Raw genomic sequence first — 18105 nt, 5'->3', positions numbered from 1 at the left:
GAGTGGGCGGCGGCAGGAGGGGTGCTGTCATGAGAGGGTCCCAGCAAGAGCCTTGGGGGCTGATGTCCCAGGGAGGCTGCACCTGAGGTGGAGAAGGGCATTAACCAGGGATCAGCCTAGAGCCTGTGGGCAGCTGCAGTGTCAGACCTGGTGGCAGAAGGAGTCTGCACAGCAGCATCTCATCTGGGCTGTGCCTTCTTGGACTAATCTGGGATATGTGGTGTTTGTTTTTTGTTTTGTTTTGTTTTTTCTTTTGTTTTCTGTAGACATGAGTATATCAGTGGATACTACAGTGAAAAATCTTACTTCTTTGGAAAACTGTTATCTGATTTAATACCCAGGAGGATTTGTCCAAGTTTTATATTTACTTTTATACTATCCTTGATGTTAGGTAAGTAACAAGGCAAAAACAGTGTGCCTTAATCTTGGATATGAGGTGATGCTAATTTCTAATTTCTCTTTCTCCAAACTACAAAACAAGCCAAAAGCTAGGGAAGTACCCTGTTGAATATAGCTGCTAAATGTGGGCATTGTTTTTCAGACTTTTCCTGTCAAACATGTGTGTATATATTTTCCTGGGGCTTGAACCCAGGATATAAATGTGCTGGCCAAGTAATCTGACACTCCACTACATCACAAGCTATCATTTTGGTTTATTTTAATTTGAGACCTATTAGTTTTGCTTAGTTGTCCAAGCTAGCTTTGAACTTGCAAGCCTCTTGCCTTAGTCTCTGGAGTAGCTGTGTTTTCAGGTATGTGCCCCTGAAACTGACCCAACCAAATGTTAATACTGTTTATAAAACTACATGGTATTGAGAAATGCTGTGTGTCATACACAAATATGGAAGGAATTATAAGACTATATGAGACTATGCTGGAGGAACTGGGATATTTATTGCCTGTCCATCTACATATCTTCTCTTGATATCTCTCCATATATCTCTATATAGAGATAAAATACAGATAGTAATATCTAAAGAGATATATTGAGAGGGATAAATAATCTACATACACACATTATTCTCTCCCTCTTCCCTTCTTTGTTGAGAGAATAGTGGCTTTTGGGGTTATTGATTTAATTAAAATACTTTCTTGGTGAGTATAGACACATGTGTGTGTGCATCATGTTCAGGTTCCCCCCTAGTTTCATTGCATGAGTATTCCCATATCTCTCTCACACACACACACACATAAACACACCAGAAATATCTATTTTTGAAACATACTTCAAAGTAAGAACCACTAATAGAGACTAATTAAACCTTTCCTTTTACAAATAAGAGGTGTCATAAACAATTAGTCATGGAATCTAGATCCCCAGACTCCTGATTTTTGTTCTTGCAGCTGTTCAAAAATCTTCAGACTGTATGATCCAGATCATATTAAGAAACACAACTTAGCCCCATTCTCAATGACCATGTCATAGGTGGTTTGTCTAGAGGGTCTTAGGTTGCTGAGATATCTCCCTTCCCCTAGGTATTAAAACTACTGTGACATTGTGGAACCCAGTCCCAGTTTCTTCATTAATGCAGTTGCAGCAAATAATGCACCAGGGGACATGAATATGCTTTGAGAAATTTTCTCAGATAGTAGAATTTTGGCCATTTTTGTTGTCTATATCTCCCCATCTCAGCAACTCAGAAATCATCCCCAATTACACATAGTTGTTACATGGAAAAGTTATTTGCAATAAATGTAATGAAGAAAACTGTACGATAATTTTACATGATTTCACAGAGGGAAATAATAAAATTGTGACTCATGATAGTTGGATAGTGGGTAACTTCATTCTGATATTAGTTTAGCAGAATATTATAGTGTTATTTGACTAATAAATAAGTTCAAATACTAGGTGACCTAGGCCACTGGACTGACCCTTTCTTTTCCTTCTAAGGATGGAAACTAGGAGCTTTCTTCAGGATGATGTTTATTGTTTTGCTGGTGGCTTATACCACCAGTTCCATGGCACTAATCCTAGGAGCAGGCGAGAAGGCAGATAGAAAGATACTTCTTGTGATTGTCTATTTTATGTTTATGCTGGTAAGTATGAACTGTGCTTCTCTGAGAAGGAATTTTTCTCCTGTTCCTTCTTGCTCCTTCAACTTTACTGTAAAACCTGCTTTGAGGATTTTGTACATGAGGCTTAGATGCTCTTAGGATGCCAGATTTCCTCTTACTCTTTTAGTGAAGTTACTATAACTTTTAATCATATCCTCACTAATGAGCTTTTAAAAATACTTTTTGGTGATATATTATGAACCCTTGATAAATTGGAAACCAGAGTTGTGATTGGCTGATTCCCTCATAAAAACAGTTCTCTGCCTTCCTTTTATGCTAGTGTTAGAGAACTGACAGCTGTTCAACCAGCAGAGGTGGTTTGGTTGGATTCACTTCTCTCCAAGTTCAAAGTGAAGATCCTTGAGAAATTTAATAGTGTGCAACATGGGGAGGCTAACTTGAGTGCCACTTATATTTTCAAAAGGAGGATTTTGAAAATCGTGGAAAATTCCCAAACCTAGAGTACAAGATCACTTACTTTTTGGCTTTCTGAGGAACTCTTTATATCAATATACTTTTGCTTTTAATGGTTACTTAGTTCTAATCTTATATGCCCCTAAAATCTATACTCACAATGATGAATCAACAGATGAATGGAACTAGTTACCACATTTCCCCACTATGATATCAATTAAACTGGAGATCTTAAACTATTAATACACACATTTTTTTTCTGCTACAGTAGGAGAGATGTCAGTCAATGATAGGTAGTTAGCATAAGCTCTTGGCAAAGTATAATTCTTCCATTTCTGAAATTGGCAACTACCAATGTATATCATTGAGAAAACAGTAAATGCTGTTTATAGTTCCTATGCTGTCATCCAATAAATAAAATGTTTTTCAATAAATAAAGATGGTTTGTTTGATTTATTTGATGTTTTATAGATTATTAGGCAAAGGTCTCTATATGGAACTTTAAAACCATTCAAAAAAGCACATTTCATTGAGTGATGTTGTGTTATATGCTAAGCACTTGGTTAGGTCAAGTCTAAGTATATGCAGATACACCACAACCTTGTCCTTGTTCTGCATATCCCAGTGCACCTCACACCCATTAGTACAAGTGTTATATAAACCTTGTACTTGTCTTTTGTGTGTCTCCCACCGTCCTTCTTGTCATCTCCATTGAGATACTGTTTTCTAATAAATTTAATTGTATTAATGACATTTCCTGTGTCATTAATTTTCTGTGTCATAAAGTGATCATCACAATATGCTCTTTATCTGTTCTAGGCTTTGAGTTACTTTAAACCTGAATTCAAAACTTCATTTTACTCCTAAAATCATAAAGAGTACAAACCCCTGTAAATAATAAATTTCAATATATGGAAGTAGAGAGGGATGTGTGATGCTCAGGGTTGTTCTGGTACATTTTCCTAGATTTCTAGGTTCAGTATGAGAACAGAGAGTGGAGATATAATTCAATTAGTCAGTATAGTTGGCCCTTCTAGTCCACTAATCTTCATTGAGAGATTCAACCAACTTGAAATAGAGACTTTTCAAAACAAAAATTATGTCTCTATTATATATGTACATTTTTCCTTTTTTGTTATAATATATTTTCCAAGTTTCATGTAGTATTAGGCATCAAAAATATTAAAATATTAAAATGATTAAATATATACAGGGTGTGATATTTAAATCATGAAGAATATTCACATTACACATGAATGCCATAGTGTTTTAAGAATATGTGACATGAGCATCTGTATATTTTTGAGGCTGTGAGTGGGGGTGGAGTGGTCCTGTAACCAATCCCTGATTGATACTAAGGGGTTGACTAAACTTCCTAATCTTCAATTGTATGCAGTTATAGAGAAAGTTGAGAATATCTTCTTGATAATTAAGGATCCTCCAAATAAGTGAAATACATAATATAGATTGTAGTTATATTGTTCTTCCTTTAATATCAAAAGCTGTTGTAGCTATGCAGAGGTACACATAAAGGATTAAGATTAGTGTTTAGAAGTAAGTGGAAGAAATTTCAACAACGAATTGATCCTTGCAGAATGTTTAGAAGGTTGTAGGGTTCTAGGAAAGGGTCTTGTCAAGCATTCCTCCTGAAAATGCTGAACCAGTTCTGACTCTTGGGGTTTGCTTTTTGTAGGTTTTCTTGGGTATATCACTGAATTTTGGAACCACAAAACTGTGGCTCTCCTGGCTTCAGTACTTCAGTATTCCTTATTATGGTTATATGGTAAGTTGTCTTCATCTGTTATTGTGGGGAATATCTTGGGAAAGCTGGGAACAACCAAAATAAAGCCTAATCATTTCATTTCCTCAGCCATGAGCTGTGAATCTCTCCCATCCCAGAACTGTCTTTCAGGAGCAATACATGAGTATTTCCTGTTAGCCTTGGCTAACACAAGATCAGGGAGTTTTCTGGGATTTCCTCAGTTACACTATTGTTGGCAGAAGATGAAGCTGGAGAGAAAGGTTGAAGGAGAAAGATTGTCTCATTCACAAAAAAACATTATGTTTTAGTTCAATAAGGAAATAAATGAAGGATGGGAGACTAGAAGACATAGCTTGCATTGTAAGGGAAATTAGAAAAGAAATAAAGACCATAGAATACTCAGAGCCATACTGGTTTTAGCAAGTTAGTCAGATTCAAAGGAAGTTATCTGTGGTGTTACACAGTGTAACCAAGTTTCTAACTCCCAGAATTATAAGTGGTCTTGATAAAAAACAAGCAAGAATAGATCATTACCATATCTACACAATGTTCATTGAGCACCACTGTATTATTCCAATTAGAATGTTTACGGGATTATAAAATTGGAAGAAAAGAAAGAATGAAGTACGACATAATAGAACCAGAGGTCTCCCTTTATCTCAATGTTAAGCTTATCAATTGCCTCGGAAAATTCTTTAGTTGCCTTGATGTGACAAAATTTTGATACTGAAACTTGGCGGTTTTTTTTTTTTTTTTAGAAGCAATAATAAAGACTGAACTTGAGGACATAAATGTGACAATTCTTTGGTCACTGGGTTTTTGTTTTGTTTTCTTTTCAGTAGTAGGGATTGAACTCACACCTCACATATGCTAGGCAAGCACTTTACCACTGAGTTTCCCAATATTTTTTTTTTATTTTTTATTGTGAAACAGGGTTTAACTGAGTTGATTTGCCCAGTTTGGCCTTGAACTTGTCATCCTCCTGCATCAGCCTTTCCACTATCTGAGATTCCAGGTGTGCATCTCTGCACCTTGCTTTTGGAAACATTTTGAAATTTGGAACTGTTTACCTTTCCTTGTTCTCCTTGTGCAATAGGCTTTGCTGCATAATGAATTTTTGGGACGAAACTTCTGTCCAGGACTTAGTACAACAGAAAGCCCTGGCTGTGCCAGCTATGTGATGTAAGTTTCCCTTCAATGTCATAATTAGACTTCTTAACACTGCCACCAGAAGAAGAAAGTCCCCTGGGCTTAAAGCTGGTATGAGAACTTTCAGGGTCAACAAACCTTTCTGACCCTGTTTTCTCACCCATAAAGTGAATCATGGTGCACTAGTACATGTGCACATGTTGTACATGTATTCTACAATTTAATGTGAAGAAATGTTCATTTTGGAACTTTTGAAGGATTGTTTTGATGTTTTGATTGAGGGGTGAATTCTCATTTCTTCAGAACATTTGATTTTGAAATGGGCTGTTCCTTGTTTAACAAGGGTTTATATTCTCTGAGCTGAATGGTTTATATGGAGCCTGAGACCCCAGCATGTGCACAGCAGGAAGAGCTAAGTGGGGGATGGGAGCATAAATGGAGTGAACATTGGCCCCAAGAGGCTAATCCTTTCCTCAGCTCCTGCACTTAGGAGACATCATGAAATCACAGGCTGTACACTTGTGTACACTTGTGTGACTGTGAGTTGTATGCATGTAAGCTGGAATACCCCCTATCAAAGGATGTGAACTCTCTTAAAGAAAGAACACATTTCGACAATTAAGAAGGAAGTCCCATTTTTGCATAAATGTCATCAAAACAGAAATGCAGGTTATAACAAAATTAGAGGATCTTGGTTTAAAATTTTAGAAATATTTTCCTTTTCTAGGATGTTAATTATTTCATTTTGTTCCAGAAATGAATAAGAGAAAATTTGCATATCAATTTATATTTGAAGACTGACAGGGAAACTTCTGTGGAAAGGGGTTTTCTTTACCCTGTCCACTCTCTTTTGTGGGATCTGGTTGTGGCATCTTTGTAACACAAAGTCAGTGCCACACTGCTGATGAGTAGATGGGAAAAGTGGGACAGACAGGGAGAAGCCACCACAGACTTCATGACCATTAAGGTTCATGTTCACAAGAGGAAGGAGGATCTTCCCTTACAGCAAAGAGAAGCCAGGGATGTTTTTTAAACTGCTAAATTCCAGAAGATGCCTAAGAATGGCAACAGGCAACAACTGCAGCTGAACCTGGTGTTTTAGTGTCAGCTGCTTTTCTAACCTGTGCCAGGACGACTCCATCCTGCTGTGCTCTAACTGGTACTTAGGATTGGAGTCTGATTCCTGGCCTTGCTGGTGATGTCCCATTGTTGAGTATCTGTGATGTTCATTACAGTCTTGGTGCCAGAGCTGCCAGACATGGCTCTTGTAGAGCTCCCCTCTGGTCCTAGTTTTTGAATTCTTAACCTGTATTTTTTGCATGGCTGTCTTGTGGGTGAGCAGAAGTTCAAGGATCTTTACTTAGCTTGGTAAGGTGCACAGTTATCATCAGGTAAAGCTGAGGGTTCTCCATTGGGAGTAAGTAAAAAGTTACATGATCAATATTTCCTTTGAAGAGAGTAGCATTATGGATTTGGAAATGAATGTGTTTGAGAAGGCTAGAAATTTGGTTCCCATTGTGAATCTGTAAAATTGGCCAAGTTAGTTAAGCCTAATTCCACCTCTCTTTTAAATGTGTTTAATAAGTATATACTGCTGGATTATGTAGGATTTAACTAAGCTCTTAGGTACAAGTTGCTCAGCATAGTATCAGCCAAATTGTAAGCACACAACAACTGTTAGCTATTATATGTGAAGGGGTAACTCCTCATAATTTGATTAACCTATAGGTTTCTCTAAGAAGTCATAGTGAATATAGTCAATATAATTTGATGTTTGGTAGGAATATAGTTATTTTTGTGTGTGTGTTTGTTAAATTTCAGATGTACAGGAGAAGAATTCTTGACACTCCAGGGCATCGATCTCTCTTGGGGCTTGTGGAAGAATCTTCTGGGTTTGGCTGTTATGCTAATTTGCTTCCTCACAATTACCTACCTAAAATTGATATTTCTTAAAAAAAACATTCTTAAATCTCCCTTTATTTGCTATATATTACTCTCACATTAAAAGAAGCATCTTGACTTAATCATCCAATAAAGTATTTTTTGTTTGTTTTGTCTGTGTTTGTGTATGTGTGTGTGTGTTTATGTGTGTGTGTGGTCTTGTGTTCAGTTGCCTTCACAATGTCATTTAGTAACAATTATTTTTAATATAAAATATCAAAAAAAATCATACATAAATGAACTCAAGCCCCAAACTACTGACATGATGCATTATATACTAGTTTATCTGGTGAGTTAATAACCACAGAAAAGGAATCCAGTCCATTTAATTTACGTAAAAAAAGGAGAACTGAAGCCAAGTGCTGTGGCACATGTCTGTAATCCCAGTGGTCTAGGAGGCTGAGGCAGTAGGATCACAAGTTCAAAGCCAGCCTCAGCAACTTAGAGAGGCCCTAAACAACTTAATGAGAACCTGTCTCAAAATAAAAAATAAATAAATAAATAAAAAGGGCTGGGGATGTAGTTCAGTGGTTAAGTGCCCCTGGGTTCAATCCCCAGTACAAAAAAAGGAAAAAAAAGAATTGAAACAGGTGGCAAGCTACTAATACCTCTGGTACTAGTTTCCTCATATTCAAAATGAATAGGTAGGTTAGTAGTTTTAATAGTCTATAAGTCTATGATCTGCTATTGTGTCATAAATACCATTAATGAATGTAGTCTTAGAAGCATGAAATATAAAATATGTTGAAAGTTCAGTGCTATTTCTAAGGTAAAAAAAAATCCATACTGATAGAAAATCATATCTTTGATGAGTGAATTAAGTTTGATGGTACTTACTGAGCTCAGGAGTCCGCAAGTGGCCAGGGGTCCAGGAATAGAGCTTTTATGGCATTACTGGGACATTCTGCTCTGAAGTCACTTCACTTCCCTGGATGTCTCAGTGGTATATAATCTGGTTACATCCTGAAGATCTTTGCTAAGACCCAGATGTCTGGCCCTGCCTGTCCACTGCAGCAGTACCAACAGAGTTGTCCCCAGGAAGAACTCACCAGGGCTGGGTTTGGCCATTTCCAAGGTCCTTCTCAGCTCTGAAAGTGTTAACTTATGCTTTATTAACTGTCACATCTGTCCCTGCACAGGATCCCCCACCTACCTCTAGACCCCATCTGTTTCCATATACTCTCTTCACTCGAATCTTCATCAGTAACAGGGGAATGTTTACCAGTAAAATGGAAGTATGTTAAAACCTCTCTTATACTGAAGGATAATTAAACAAAAAATAGAGTTCAGTCAATTACCATACAATGAACACACATGTGCCACCCCCAGACCAGGTCAAGAAGTAGAACACAACCAGCACGTGGGAGCCCCACATGCCCCTCTCCCAGTTGCTACCTCTTCCTAGGCTTCTTTTTGAGATTACAGTGTGTATTCATTTCTGCTGGTGCTATCAGAACATCACTGGAGTTCAGGTGGGAGTCCTAGTGTGCAGTTACATACTTAAGTCTCCCTCCCACTTCTTAATAAACTTTTAACCCTTAAATAATTTTAGATTTATAGAAAAATTGCATGGATATAGTAGAAGTTCCCATGTGCACTTTGCCCGGATTCCCATAGAGTTAATGTTTTATATACCAAGCTACATTGTTCCAAGCCAAGAAATTAACTTTGGAACATTAATTAACATTGGGACACTCTCTTCAGAACTCACCACTTTCCAGCTAATGTTCTTTTATTGTTCTTGGATCAGATTCAGGGGTGCACATTGCATCTAGCTCCCTTTGTAAAAGCAAATACTTGCAGGAATTAAGAGAGCTGGTGGATCATTGGAGAACAGCCCCATGCGACTGTGGTTGCCTTGGAATACCACATAGCCAGTCTGTGGGTACCCTGCTACATCAGTCTGGAGACATAGCTTTATATTTTTATCTTTGAACTTAACATAGTCAGCTTTTTCACTGCCATGACTAAAGGACCTGACCAGCATAATTGTAGAGGAGAAAAGGTTTATTCAGGGGCCATGGTTTCAGAGGTCTTAGTCCATAGAAGGCTGGTTCCATTCCTCTGGGCTTGAGGTTCACCAGAAAATCATGGCGGGAGAGTGTGGCAGAGATCACACCATGATCAGGAAGCAGAGAGGAAAGTCTCAACTTGCCAGATACAAATATATACCCAAAGCCATGCCCCATCCCCAACTCCACCAGCCACCCCCTACCACTTCAGTTACCACTTCAGTTACCACTGTTAATTGATATCAGGGGATTAATTCATTGATTGGGTTAAGACTCTCAGAACCTAATCATTTCTCCTCTGAACCTTCTTGCATTGTCTCACACATAAGTTTTTTGGGGACACCTCACATTCAAACCATAATAGAACTTTAAGGAACATTTTGTTTCTTATGATACAAATGATAGTATTGTATCTGTTTTTTTCTGGTTATTATATGAACATAAATCTAAATTAACTATTCCTGGTTTTGGTATCAGCCTTTTCATTAGTAATCATACCTCCCTCATAGTTCCCTATGTTCACAGTTCCTCAGTCCACAAAGAGAAACACATTTCTATACTTATTCACAAAATATAGCCACCAGAACAACCAAAAATTTTTTATACTTTTTAAATTAATAAGAATTCAAGTATATCCTGTTATGTTTATCCTCTTTTTATTATAGTCAACATTTTATGTAATTTTTATTGTGGAAAGAAAAATCATAACAAAAATTAATCATCTACTTCATTTTTAAATTAAGGAATATTTTTTAAATGTGATTTATTTTTCATAAGGTAAAAAACAAAATTGAAAGCATTCCCTCTAAAAACTGGAACAAGACAGAGATGCCCTTTTCCACCACTTTTATTTAACATAGTTCTTGAAACACCGGCCAGAGCAATTAAGTAGGTGAAAGAAATAAAAATGATACAGATAGGAAAAGAGGAACTCAAATTAGCACTATTTGCCAATGATATGATTCTATACCTAGAAGACCAAAAAATTCCATGAGAAAATTTCTAGAACTAGTAAATGAATTCAGCAAAGTAGCAGTAATCAAAATCAACACCCATAAATCAAAGGCATTTCTGTGTATCAGTGACAAATCCTCTGAAAGGGAAATGAGAAAAACTACTCTCCCCCCACCAAAAAAAATACTTGGGACTAAACCTAAGGAAAGAGGTGAAAGTCCTCTACAATGAAAACTACAGAACACTAAAGAAAGAAATTAAAGAAGATCTTAGAAGATGAAAAGATCTCCTTTGTTCTTAGATAGGCAGAATTAACATTGTCAAAATGACCATACTATCAAAAGCACTATACATATTTAATGCAATTCCAATAAAAATTCCAATGACATTACTCATATAATATGGAAAGCAGTCATGAAGTTCATCTAGAAAAATAAAAGACCCAGAATAGCTAAAGCAATTCTTAGCAAAAGAGTGAAGCAGGTGGCATCACTATACCAGACCTTAAACTATATTACAGAGCAATAGTAACAAAAATGGCCTGGTATTGGCACTAAAATAGACTTGTAGACCAATGGTGCAGAATGTAGGACAGAGACTAACCCACATAACTATAGCTATCCTATATTAGACAAAGGTGCCAAAAATATACATTGGAGAAAAGATAGCCTCTTCAACAAATGGTGCTGGGAAAACTGGAAATCCATATGCAACAAAATGAAATTAAACCCCTATCTCTCACCATGCACAAAACTCAACTCAAAGTGGATCAAGGACCTAGGAATTAAACCAGAGACGCTGCTCCTAATAGAAGAAAAAGTAGGCCCAAATCTTCATCATGTCAGATTAGGTCCCGACTTCTTTAATAAGACTCCTATAGCACAAGAATTAAAGTCAGGAATAAATAAATGGGATGGATTCACACTAAAAAGCTTCTTCTCAGCAAAAGAAACAATCAATGAGGTGAATAGAGAGCCTACACCTTGGGAGCAAATTTTTACCCCTTACACATCAGATAGAGCACTAATCTCTAGGATATATAAAGAACTCAAAAAGCTAAACACCAAAATCATCATCATCATCATCATCATCATCATCATCATCATCATCATCCTATCAATAAATGGGCCAAGGACCTGAACGGACACTTCTCAGAAGATGATATACAATTAATCAACAAATATATGAAAAAATGTTCTCTAGCAAATAGAGAAATGCAAATCAAAACTACTCTAAGATTTTATCTCACTCCAGTCAGAATGGCAGCTATTATGCATACAAACAGCAATAAGTGTTGGTGAGGATGTGGGGGAAAGGGCACACTTATACCTTGCTGGTGGGATTGTGAATTGGTGAAGCCAATATGGAAAGCAGTATGGAGATTTCTTGGAAAACTGGGAATGGAACCCCCATTTGACCCAGCTATCCCACTCCTTGGTAATGAAGATACACATTCCTCCCAATTCTGGGCAGTTTCCTGTACAGCCTGCTCTGAAAATAGGCAAGGAAATCCTTGTCTACTACTGGCTAATGAGGATATAAAAGGTCCAAACAGATACCAAGGCAGAGGTGAAAAGTGAAGGCTAGTGGGATAAGGATATTTGGTAAAGGGAGTTAGGATTCTAGAATAGTATGGTTTGGCTTACCATACTATTCTAGTATGGTAATGTCTGTCTATGTCTGTCTAAATTTACCACAATTCTGGGACCTTCTCAGTAAAAGCAATGAGTATTCTGACATTGAAAGCCAAAAAGGATGAGAGGTACATGATTCATCGCCATGTCTTCTGGCTATTAAATCTTGACTCATCAATAAACCATACAGCAACTTAGATGATAAGTGCTATTTTAAATAAAGAAAAGAAAAATACAACTAGATAAGTGGGATCCTATGTTTAATCTGGATATCATATTGGCAACAACCGAATATCATCAAAAGAATTATGTCCACATGTATTTTCCACAAACTAAAAGGATATATTTTTATAATACCCATATTTTTGAGCTCAAATACAACTCTGCTTTAATTACAAGGTGGATTTCTCCAGTCGTTATGTATAACAACATTTGCATAAGACAATATCACATTAAATCAAGTAGTAGCTATTACTAGAAGTGAATGGAAATCTTTTGCAATTATTATTGAACTTTTCCTGATTATTCCAGTGAGGTCAAAAGAGGGTAATGAGAGGCAGGCAAATGATATTTAAGTAAATATCTATTTACAGAGTGTCTTAGTATGTCTTTCACTTCTTCTCCAGATTGTAAGGGTGATGACCATCAAGGCAATTATTTCATTTCTCTACAATGTTTTTGAAGTTTCTGGAAGTGGTTAGTAAGTAAAGGGCCAGAAAGGTCCAGGAGATGACTTGACACACAGAGGCCACTTCCTTTCCTTGTCAGTTCCAATTGAGCCTGTTAATGAGGCTCTTTGTTCCAGCATTGCTTTCCTGAGATTCGAGTCATTCTGTGGAAATAAAATATGTATTTTGTTTCAGACTACAGGCATTTATTCAGTACCTATGAATCATACAGCTCTGGAAAGGGAAGGAAAAGCAACCCTGTTCTGTGCTAGTTAGGGGTTATCTAGTGAATTAATTAATTAATGATATTCTGTCCTATCTATTATAGTTTTGAGTCTGGAATATCCCCAAAAGGTCATGTGTTATGTGAAGACTGGATAATGAGGGCTCTGACCTCCTCAGTGCATTAATGATGGATTAATCCATTGATAGATAAGGGGACTACTGGGAGGTGGGCTTAGTTTGAGTAGGCCACTGGAGAAATACTTCAGAAGGGTCTATCTTCTCCTCAGCACCTCTCTCTCTCTTGCATCTTCTGCCTCCTTGCCGCCAAGAGATGTGCAGCTTCCCTCTCTATGCCTTTCCACCATGAGGTTTCTGCTTTGGAGCCAGCACACCATGAACTTAATCTCTCTTAAACCATGAGCCAAAAATAAATTTTTTCCTCCTATAGGTTGTTCTTGTCAGATATTTTTGTCACAGTGATTGAAAGTGGAATAAAAGAAAATTGGTACTAAGAAATAGAGTCATTACTAACTATATCTGATCATGCCCTCCAGGAGCCTTTGGAACTGGTTTGTGGGAGGAATTCAGAAATCCTGGTGATGATTTCTAGAAAAGTCTTAAAAATGTTGTAAGCAGAGTTTAATGGACAATTGTGGTAGGAGTTCAAAAGACCAGAATGCCCATATGAATGCAGACGATAATGATCATTCTCATGAGGTTTCAGATGGAAATGAGAACTCCATTGGGAATAGGAGTAGAGAACATTCATGTTACATTCTGGAAGAGACTTGATCTATATTTTGTCCATGTCTGAGACTTTCTGTGAGGCTGAATTTAAAGTTGATAGCTAATTAATCTGGTGGGAAAAAAAACACACAGAATTCTGGGGGTGGCATGGGTATAACTGTCAGCTTTAACCAGGTTTACTGTGAGAATCAGGAGCAAAAGTAGAGATGAAAGATGTGAAAAACTTATAGTTTGAACAGAAAAGACATGCATGTAAAATTGAAGCCAAGAAATCTGGGGTTGCTTGAGGAGATTACTTTCACTAAAAAAAAACTAAGTACTTTGCATAGTGATGATATGAAAGATGATTTGAAGCATCCCAAGATTGCTCAGTCCACTCTATAATTGGACACCCATCACAGAATAAAAGATATAAAAGTGAAAATGTCTTTGGAAGACTTTGCTTTAAGAAGAGGCCATAAGGTACCCTGCTCCAACAGGCATAACTAAGTAATGTTTTGTTTCATAGTGATTTGTTTCACTATGCTCAACTGTCCAGGAACCCAGAGACTACTGCAGTTATGGTACAAAGGGAAGTGGCTAGTACTTGAGCTGGTGACAGATCTTGGTGTTTTCCACATGGTTCTATGTATGCAGGAATGGTAAATGCTATAGTTAGGGGTGATGTGGGCTTCCAGAATTCTAAAGGAAAATCTGGCAGGTCAAGCATTGTGTTTTGAGGTTGGAATCCCTTCAGGTGGCCCTTGAAAGGGTGACACATGAAACCATGTGAGTTAAACCAAATTTATAATGGAAACCCCAGGAATTAAGAAATTCGAGGAATGTGGAATGCCTGCCAGTCCATGAGAGATGCCATGTGGGCTACTACAGAAATGATAGGCACAGGCTTGCCCAAGCCCTTTGGGGCCCGCATCTTACTACTGTGAGTCCTGTATGCTAGATGTGGATCCATAAGCCTTGTGTGCCCTTCTAGGCTTCCGTCTTCCTTTGGTCCCATTCCTTCTTCCTATACACCTATTTCTCTCCTTTGAAATGGGAATGTTTACTCTGTGCCATTATAAACAGGAAGCATGTAACTTGTTTTTTTATTTTAACGGAGGTTCATAGCTAATAGTTTGCTTGTGTCTCAGAGGAGACTTTTGACTTGAATTTTTGAGTCATGCTAGAACTATGAAGACTTCTGGAGAAAGACTGAATGTATTTTGCATTGTGAGATAGACATGAACTTTGGGGGCTAAGGGCAGAATGTTATGATTTGGATCTGGGATGAAAATTCATGTGATAAGTAATGATTGGATCATGATTGTTCTGATCTCTGTGAATTAATCCATTTGACGGATTCATCCTTTGATAGCTAAAGGGACTACTAGGAGGTGGGACCTAGTTCAAGGAAGTGGGTCACTAGAGGCTTTTCCTATAAGGTCTGTCTTCTCACCAATCCATTTCTTTCTCTTTCTCTCTTCTTCTACCCATGAAGTGAGCAGCTTTCCTCTGCCATAACCTTCTGCCATGATATTTCTGCCTTGGAGCTGACAAACCATAGACTGAATTCTCTGAAACTATGAGCCAAAATAGCTTTTCTGGTCAGGTATTTTGATCCCAACAATGAAAATCTGATGAGCCCATTATCTTTATGCATTACAAAATATATATTCTACTTCCCAACCAAATCATATGGGTTTGAGTGTATGGCTTATTTTTCTTTATGTCCTCCATGTTGCCTAGTAAAATGACTTGTATTTTAAAAAGTCTTAGAAACTTATTGGTGAACTTTCCATTTAAAAGAATTGTACAGTGTGTGGAGCCCTATAAATACCACAAAAGTAGAAGGAACACTGAAGACAGAGGAAACTTTTAGGATGGAAGCCCTTGGGAAGTCTAGTTCCTTTTACAGTGCAAGATTCTACAAGTATGAACACAATGGCCATGATAAAACTGATTTGTGACTCTTGGGAAAAGTTATGATAATGGTTTTGTTACCCTTCTACTGCAGGAACAGAAGAGATAAACAACCTTTCCAGCATGTAGCCATGTTGTTTTATTTGTTTGTTTGTTGTTATTGTTCTTATTGCCATGCATATGATTGGTTGAATTCCCAGCAACAAGCAGTGTGGTTCCCTCTTGGCAATTTCAGCCTATAAAGGTGATCCACGACATCACAAATTCTGTTGTTGTTGTTTTCTCTTGCAGCCTGTGAGATTTATCTTTTGTTTCTTTTCATTTACTATGTGATGGAATAAATAATAGAACCTTGCATATACAAGCTACACTATTTCAGAAATAGTGTATTTCTGGAATTGTCTAGATGTTTTCATTGTGGTAGGTTGAAGAATAACAAAGTCCATACTCTATTCAAAAAGTATGTTAATTCCAGCCCTTTATTTCTTCAGTCCTGTAGGTCTTGATATTCCCAGAAAAGAATCTAAAAATTCCTTTCTGTTAAAAAGTTAATAAGTATTTTCTAATTTGGAAGTCAAAATTTTTTCTGACTATAAAATGAAGAGGCATTTATACTAAGCTCTCAATTAACCACACCAATCATTAGGTAACCTCATTAATTCATATTTGGGTTTGGCAAGTCATGTGAGATGGGTGGAAGAAAATAACTTTTGCCACTGATATATTCTTCAATTGCTAATAAAAATAGACTTATGTTTTTCTGCACCTGTATTGAGTTACAGCAAGAAGAAACATCCTGATAATTTTGTGATTGATAGAGCAAACTTCCAGCAATTTAAAATTTTCTTTGAAAAATTCAGAGAGAAAAAATTAAATTATATACCACAAAGTTCTCTGCATATTTTAGTCAGCTTTTTAATTGCTGTGACTAAAAACCTGACAAGAACAATTTTAGAGGATGAAAAGTTTATTTGGGGGCTCACAGTTTTAGAGGTCTCAATCCATAGACAGCAGGCTCCATTTCTTGGGATTCAAGGTGAGGCAGAAAATCATGGCAGAAAAGCATGGTGGAGGAAAACAGCTTATTTGATGATCAGGAAGCAGACAAAGAAAAAAAGAGAGACTCTACTCGCCAGATACAAAATATATACCCCCAAAGGCATGCACCCAATGACTCACCTCCTCTAGCCACACCTACCTGTATTCAGTTATTGCTAAAGTAATCCCATGGGGGGGGATTAATCACTGATTGGGTTAAGGCTCTCAGAACTCAATCATTTCTCTTCTAAACCTTCTTGCATTGACACACATATGAGCTTTGGGGGATACTTCACATCCAAACCATAGCACTGTATAAGGTAGAGGAAATCATAAGGCAGTGTTCTACAGTCAAGGTAGCAGCACCTTTTACCTGCTATGCCTGTCCTTGACTCTACTGTAACTTCTAGCACTTGTTCAATTTGTTTTCCCTTCATCTGAATCAATTTTAATCATCACAACCAGTACCTTCCAGTGGCCTTGGTATAAAAATAAACTTTCACCAGTGTATCTTCTTTCAGTAATAAACGATGACCTTTTGCTAAGTCTTGTTATACTTCCAAGCACATAATAATATGCCTAATTGTTACTTGCTTAAAAGCTTTTGTTGGCATGGCTCGGCCATATTCAATGTCAGCACTTCCCACTATTATACCATAGAAATGACCCTCTGAAATCTCAGTAAATGATGCATTACCTGTTAGCATTCACCTTTCTATTTGCATTCCTTGTGACAATTATTTTTTCCTTGCATCTTTCAAAAACTTCTTTGGCCTTTCTGAAGCATTTATATCAAGTCAGTATCAAATCATTTCTAATTGGTATTAGTTGAGATACATAGATAGAAATTATGTTATTCATATATGAGTGAATAAAATAGGTATAAAACAATTATGTATAGCAATACATATAGTTTTAGCAATAATAGTAGCAAAAATAGTAACTGCTTCCATTCTAGAAGTTATGTGTTAGCTAGCAATGTAAGGGTTAGCTAGCAATGTAAGGGTCCCGCGAAACGTTGGAGGAAGAGACCACAAGAGACCAGCTTCATGCAATGAGCAGGAGGGAGTTTATTGAAGAGGATCCTAATCCAGCGCGCTGAGGCTCTAGGCTCACTCAAGAAGTGAGAGCAGCCCAGAGCCCCGAGCAGAGGTCAAGCAGAGCTTAAGTACACTTTTTGCGAAGGGTGGGGGGCTTTGCATACATCAGAACAAATCATCATGAGGCGCGGGAAAATTGAACAACAACTCTGAGACATGATTAGCACATTCATTGGCGGGAACAGGCTGGGCGGGGGTGATTGGTCACTCCTGGGGGGGGTACACATTCAAACTGATTGGTTCAGGCCCTGTGACAAACTGCACAGGGCCCTAGGCTAAATGGCCAGTAGGGCATTGTCTTAACGATCTCAGGAATTTCAGGTTCTGGGTGTAGCAGAGGAACTTAACAATACCTAGTCTTTTACATTTTAATTCAGGCTTTGCAGCTTAGAAACTTTACCCTTTCAGCAACAGTTCCAAGTCCTTTTCATCTTTAAAAAAAAAAAAAAAAAAAAAAAAAAAACGTTTAGTTCTTACACTAATCCTTTCTATTAAAAAAAATAG

At 37.4% G+C, this 18105-nt stretch overlaps 1 protein-coding gene across 4 annotated transcripts in view; it reads left to right on the top strand.

Moving 5' to 3' along the window:
* LOC308654069 (broad substrate specificity ATP-binding cassette transporter ABCG2-like) overlaps window positions 1-7407 on the top strand; it is a 61125-nt gene extending 53718 nt beyond the window's left edge. For all 4 annotated transcript variants that reach the window (XM_081302988.1, XM_081302989.1, XM_081302991.1 and 1 more), the window contains 5 exons: window positions 267-391; window positions 1895-2040; window positions 4166-4255; window positions 5331-5416; window positions 7205-7407. In XM_081302988.1, coding sequence (XP_081159114.1) covers window positions 267-391; window positions 1895-2040; window positions 4166-4255; window positions 5331-5416; window positions 7205-7388 — 631 coding nt within the window. In that variant the 3' untranslated portion in view covers window positions 7389-7407. The remainder of the gene's footprint in view (window positions 1-266; window positions 392-1894; window positions 2041-4165; window positions 4256-5330; window positions 5417-7204) is intronic.
* Window positions 7408-18105: the final 10698 nt, after the last annotated feature.

The sequence above is a fragment of the Spermophilus citellus genome, assembly GCF_964194105.1.
Source record: "Spermophilus citellus genome assembly, chromosome: 8".
Lineage (NCBI taxonomy): Eukaryota > Metazoa > Chordata > Mammalia > Rodentia > Sciuridae > Spermophilus > Spermophilus citellus.
This window is presented reverse-complemented; position numbering and strand designations above follow the sequence as displayed.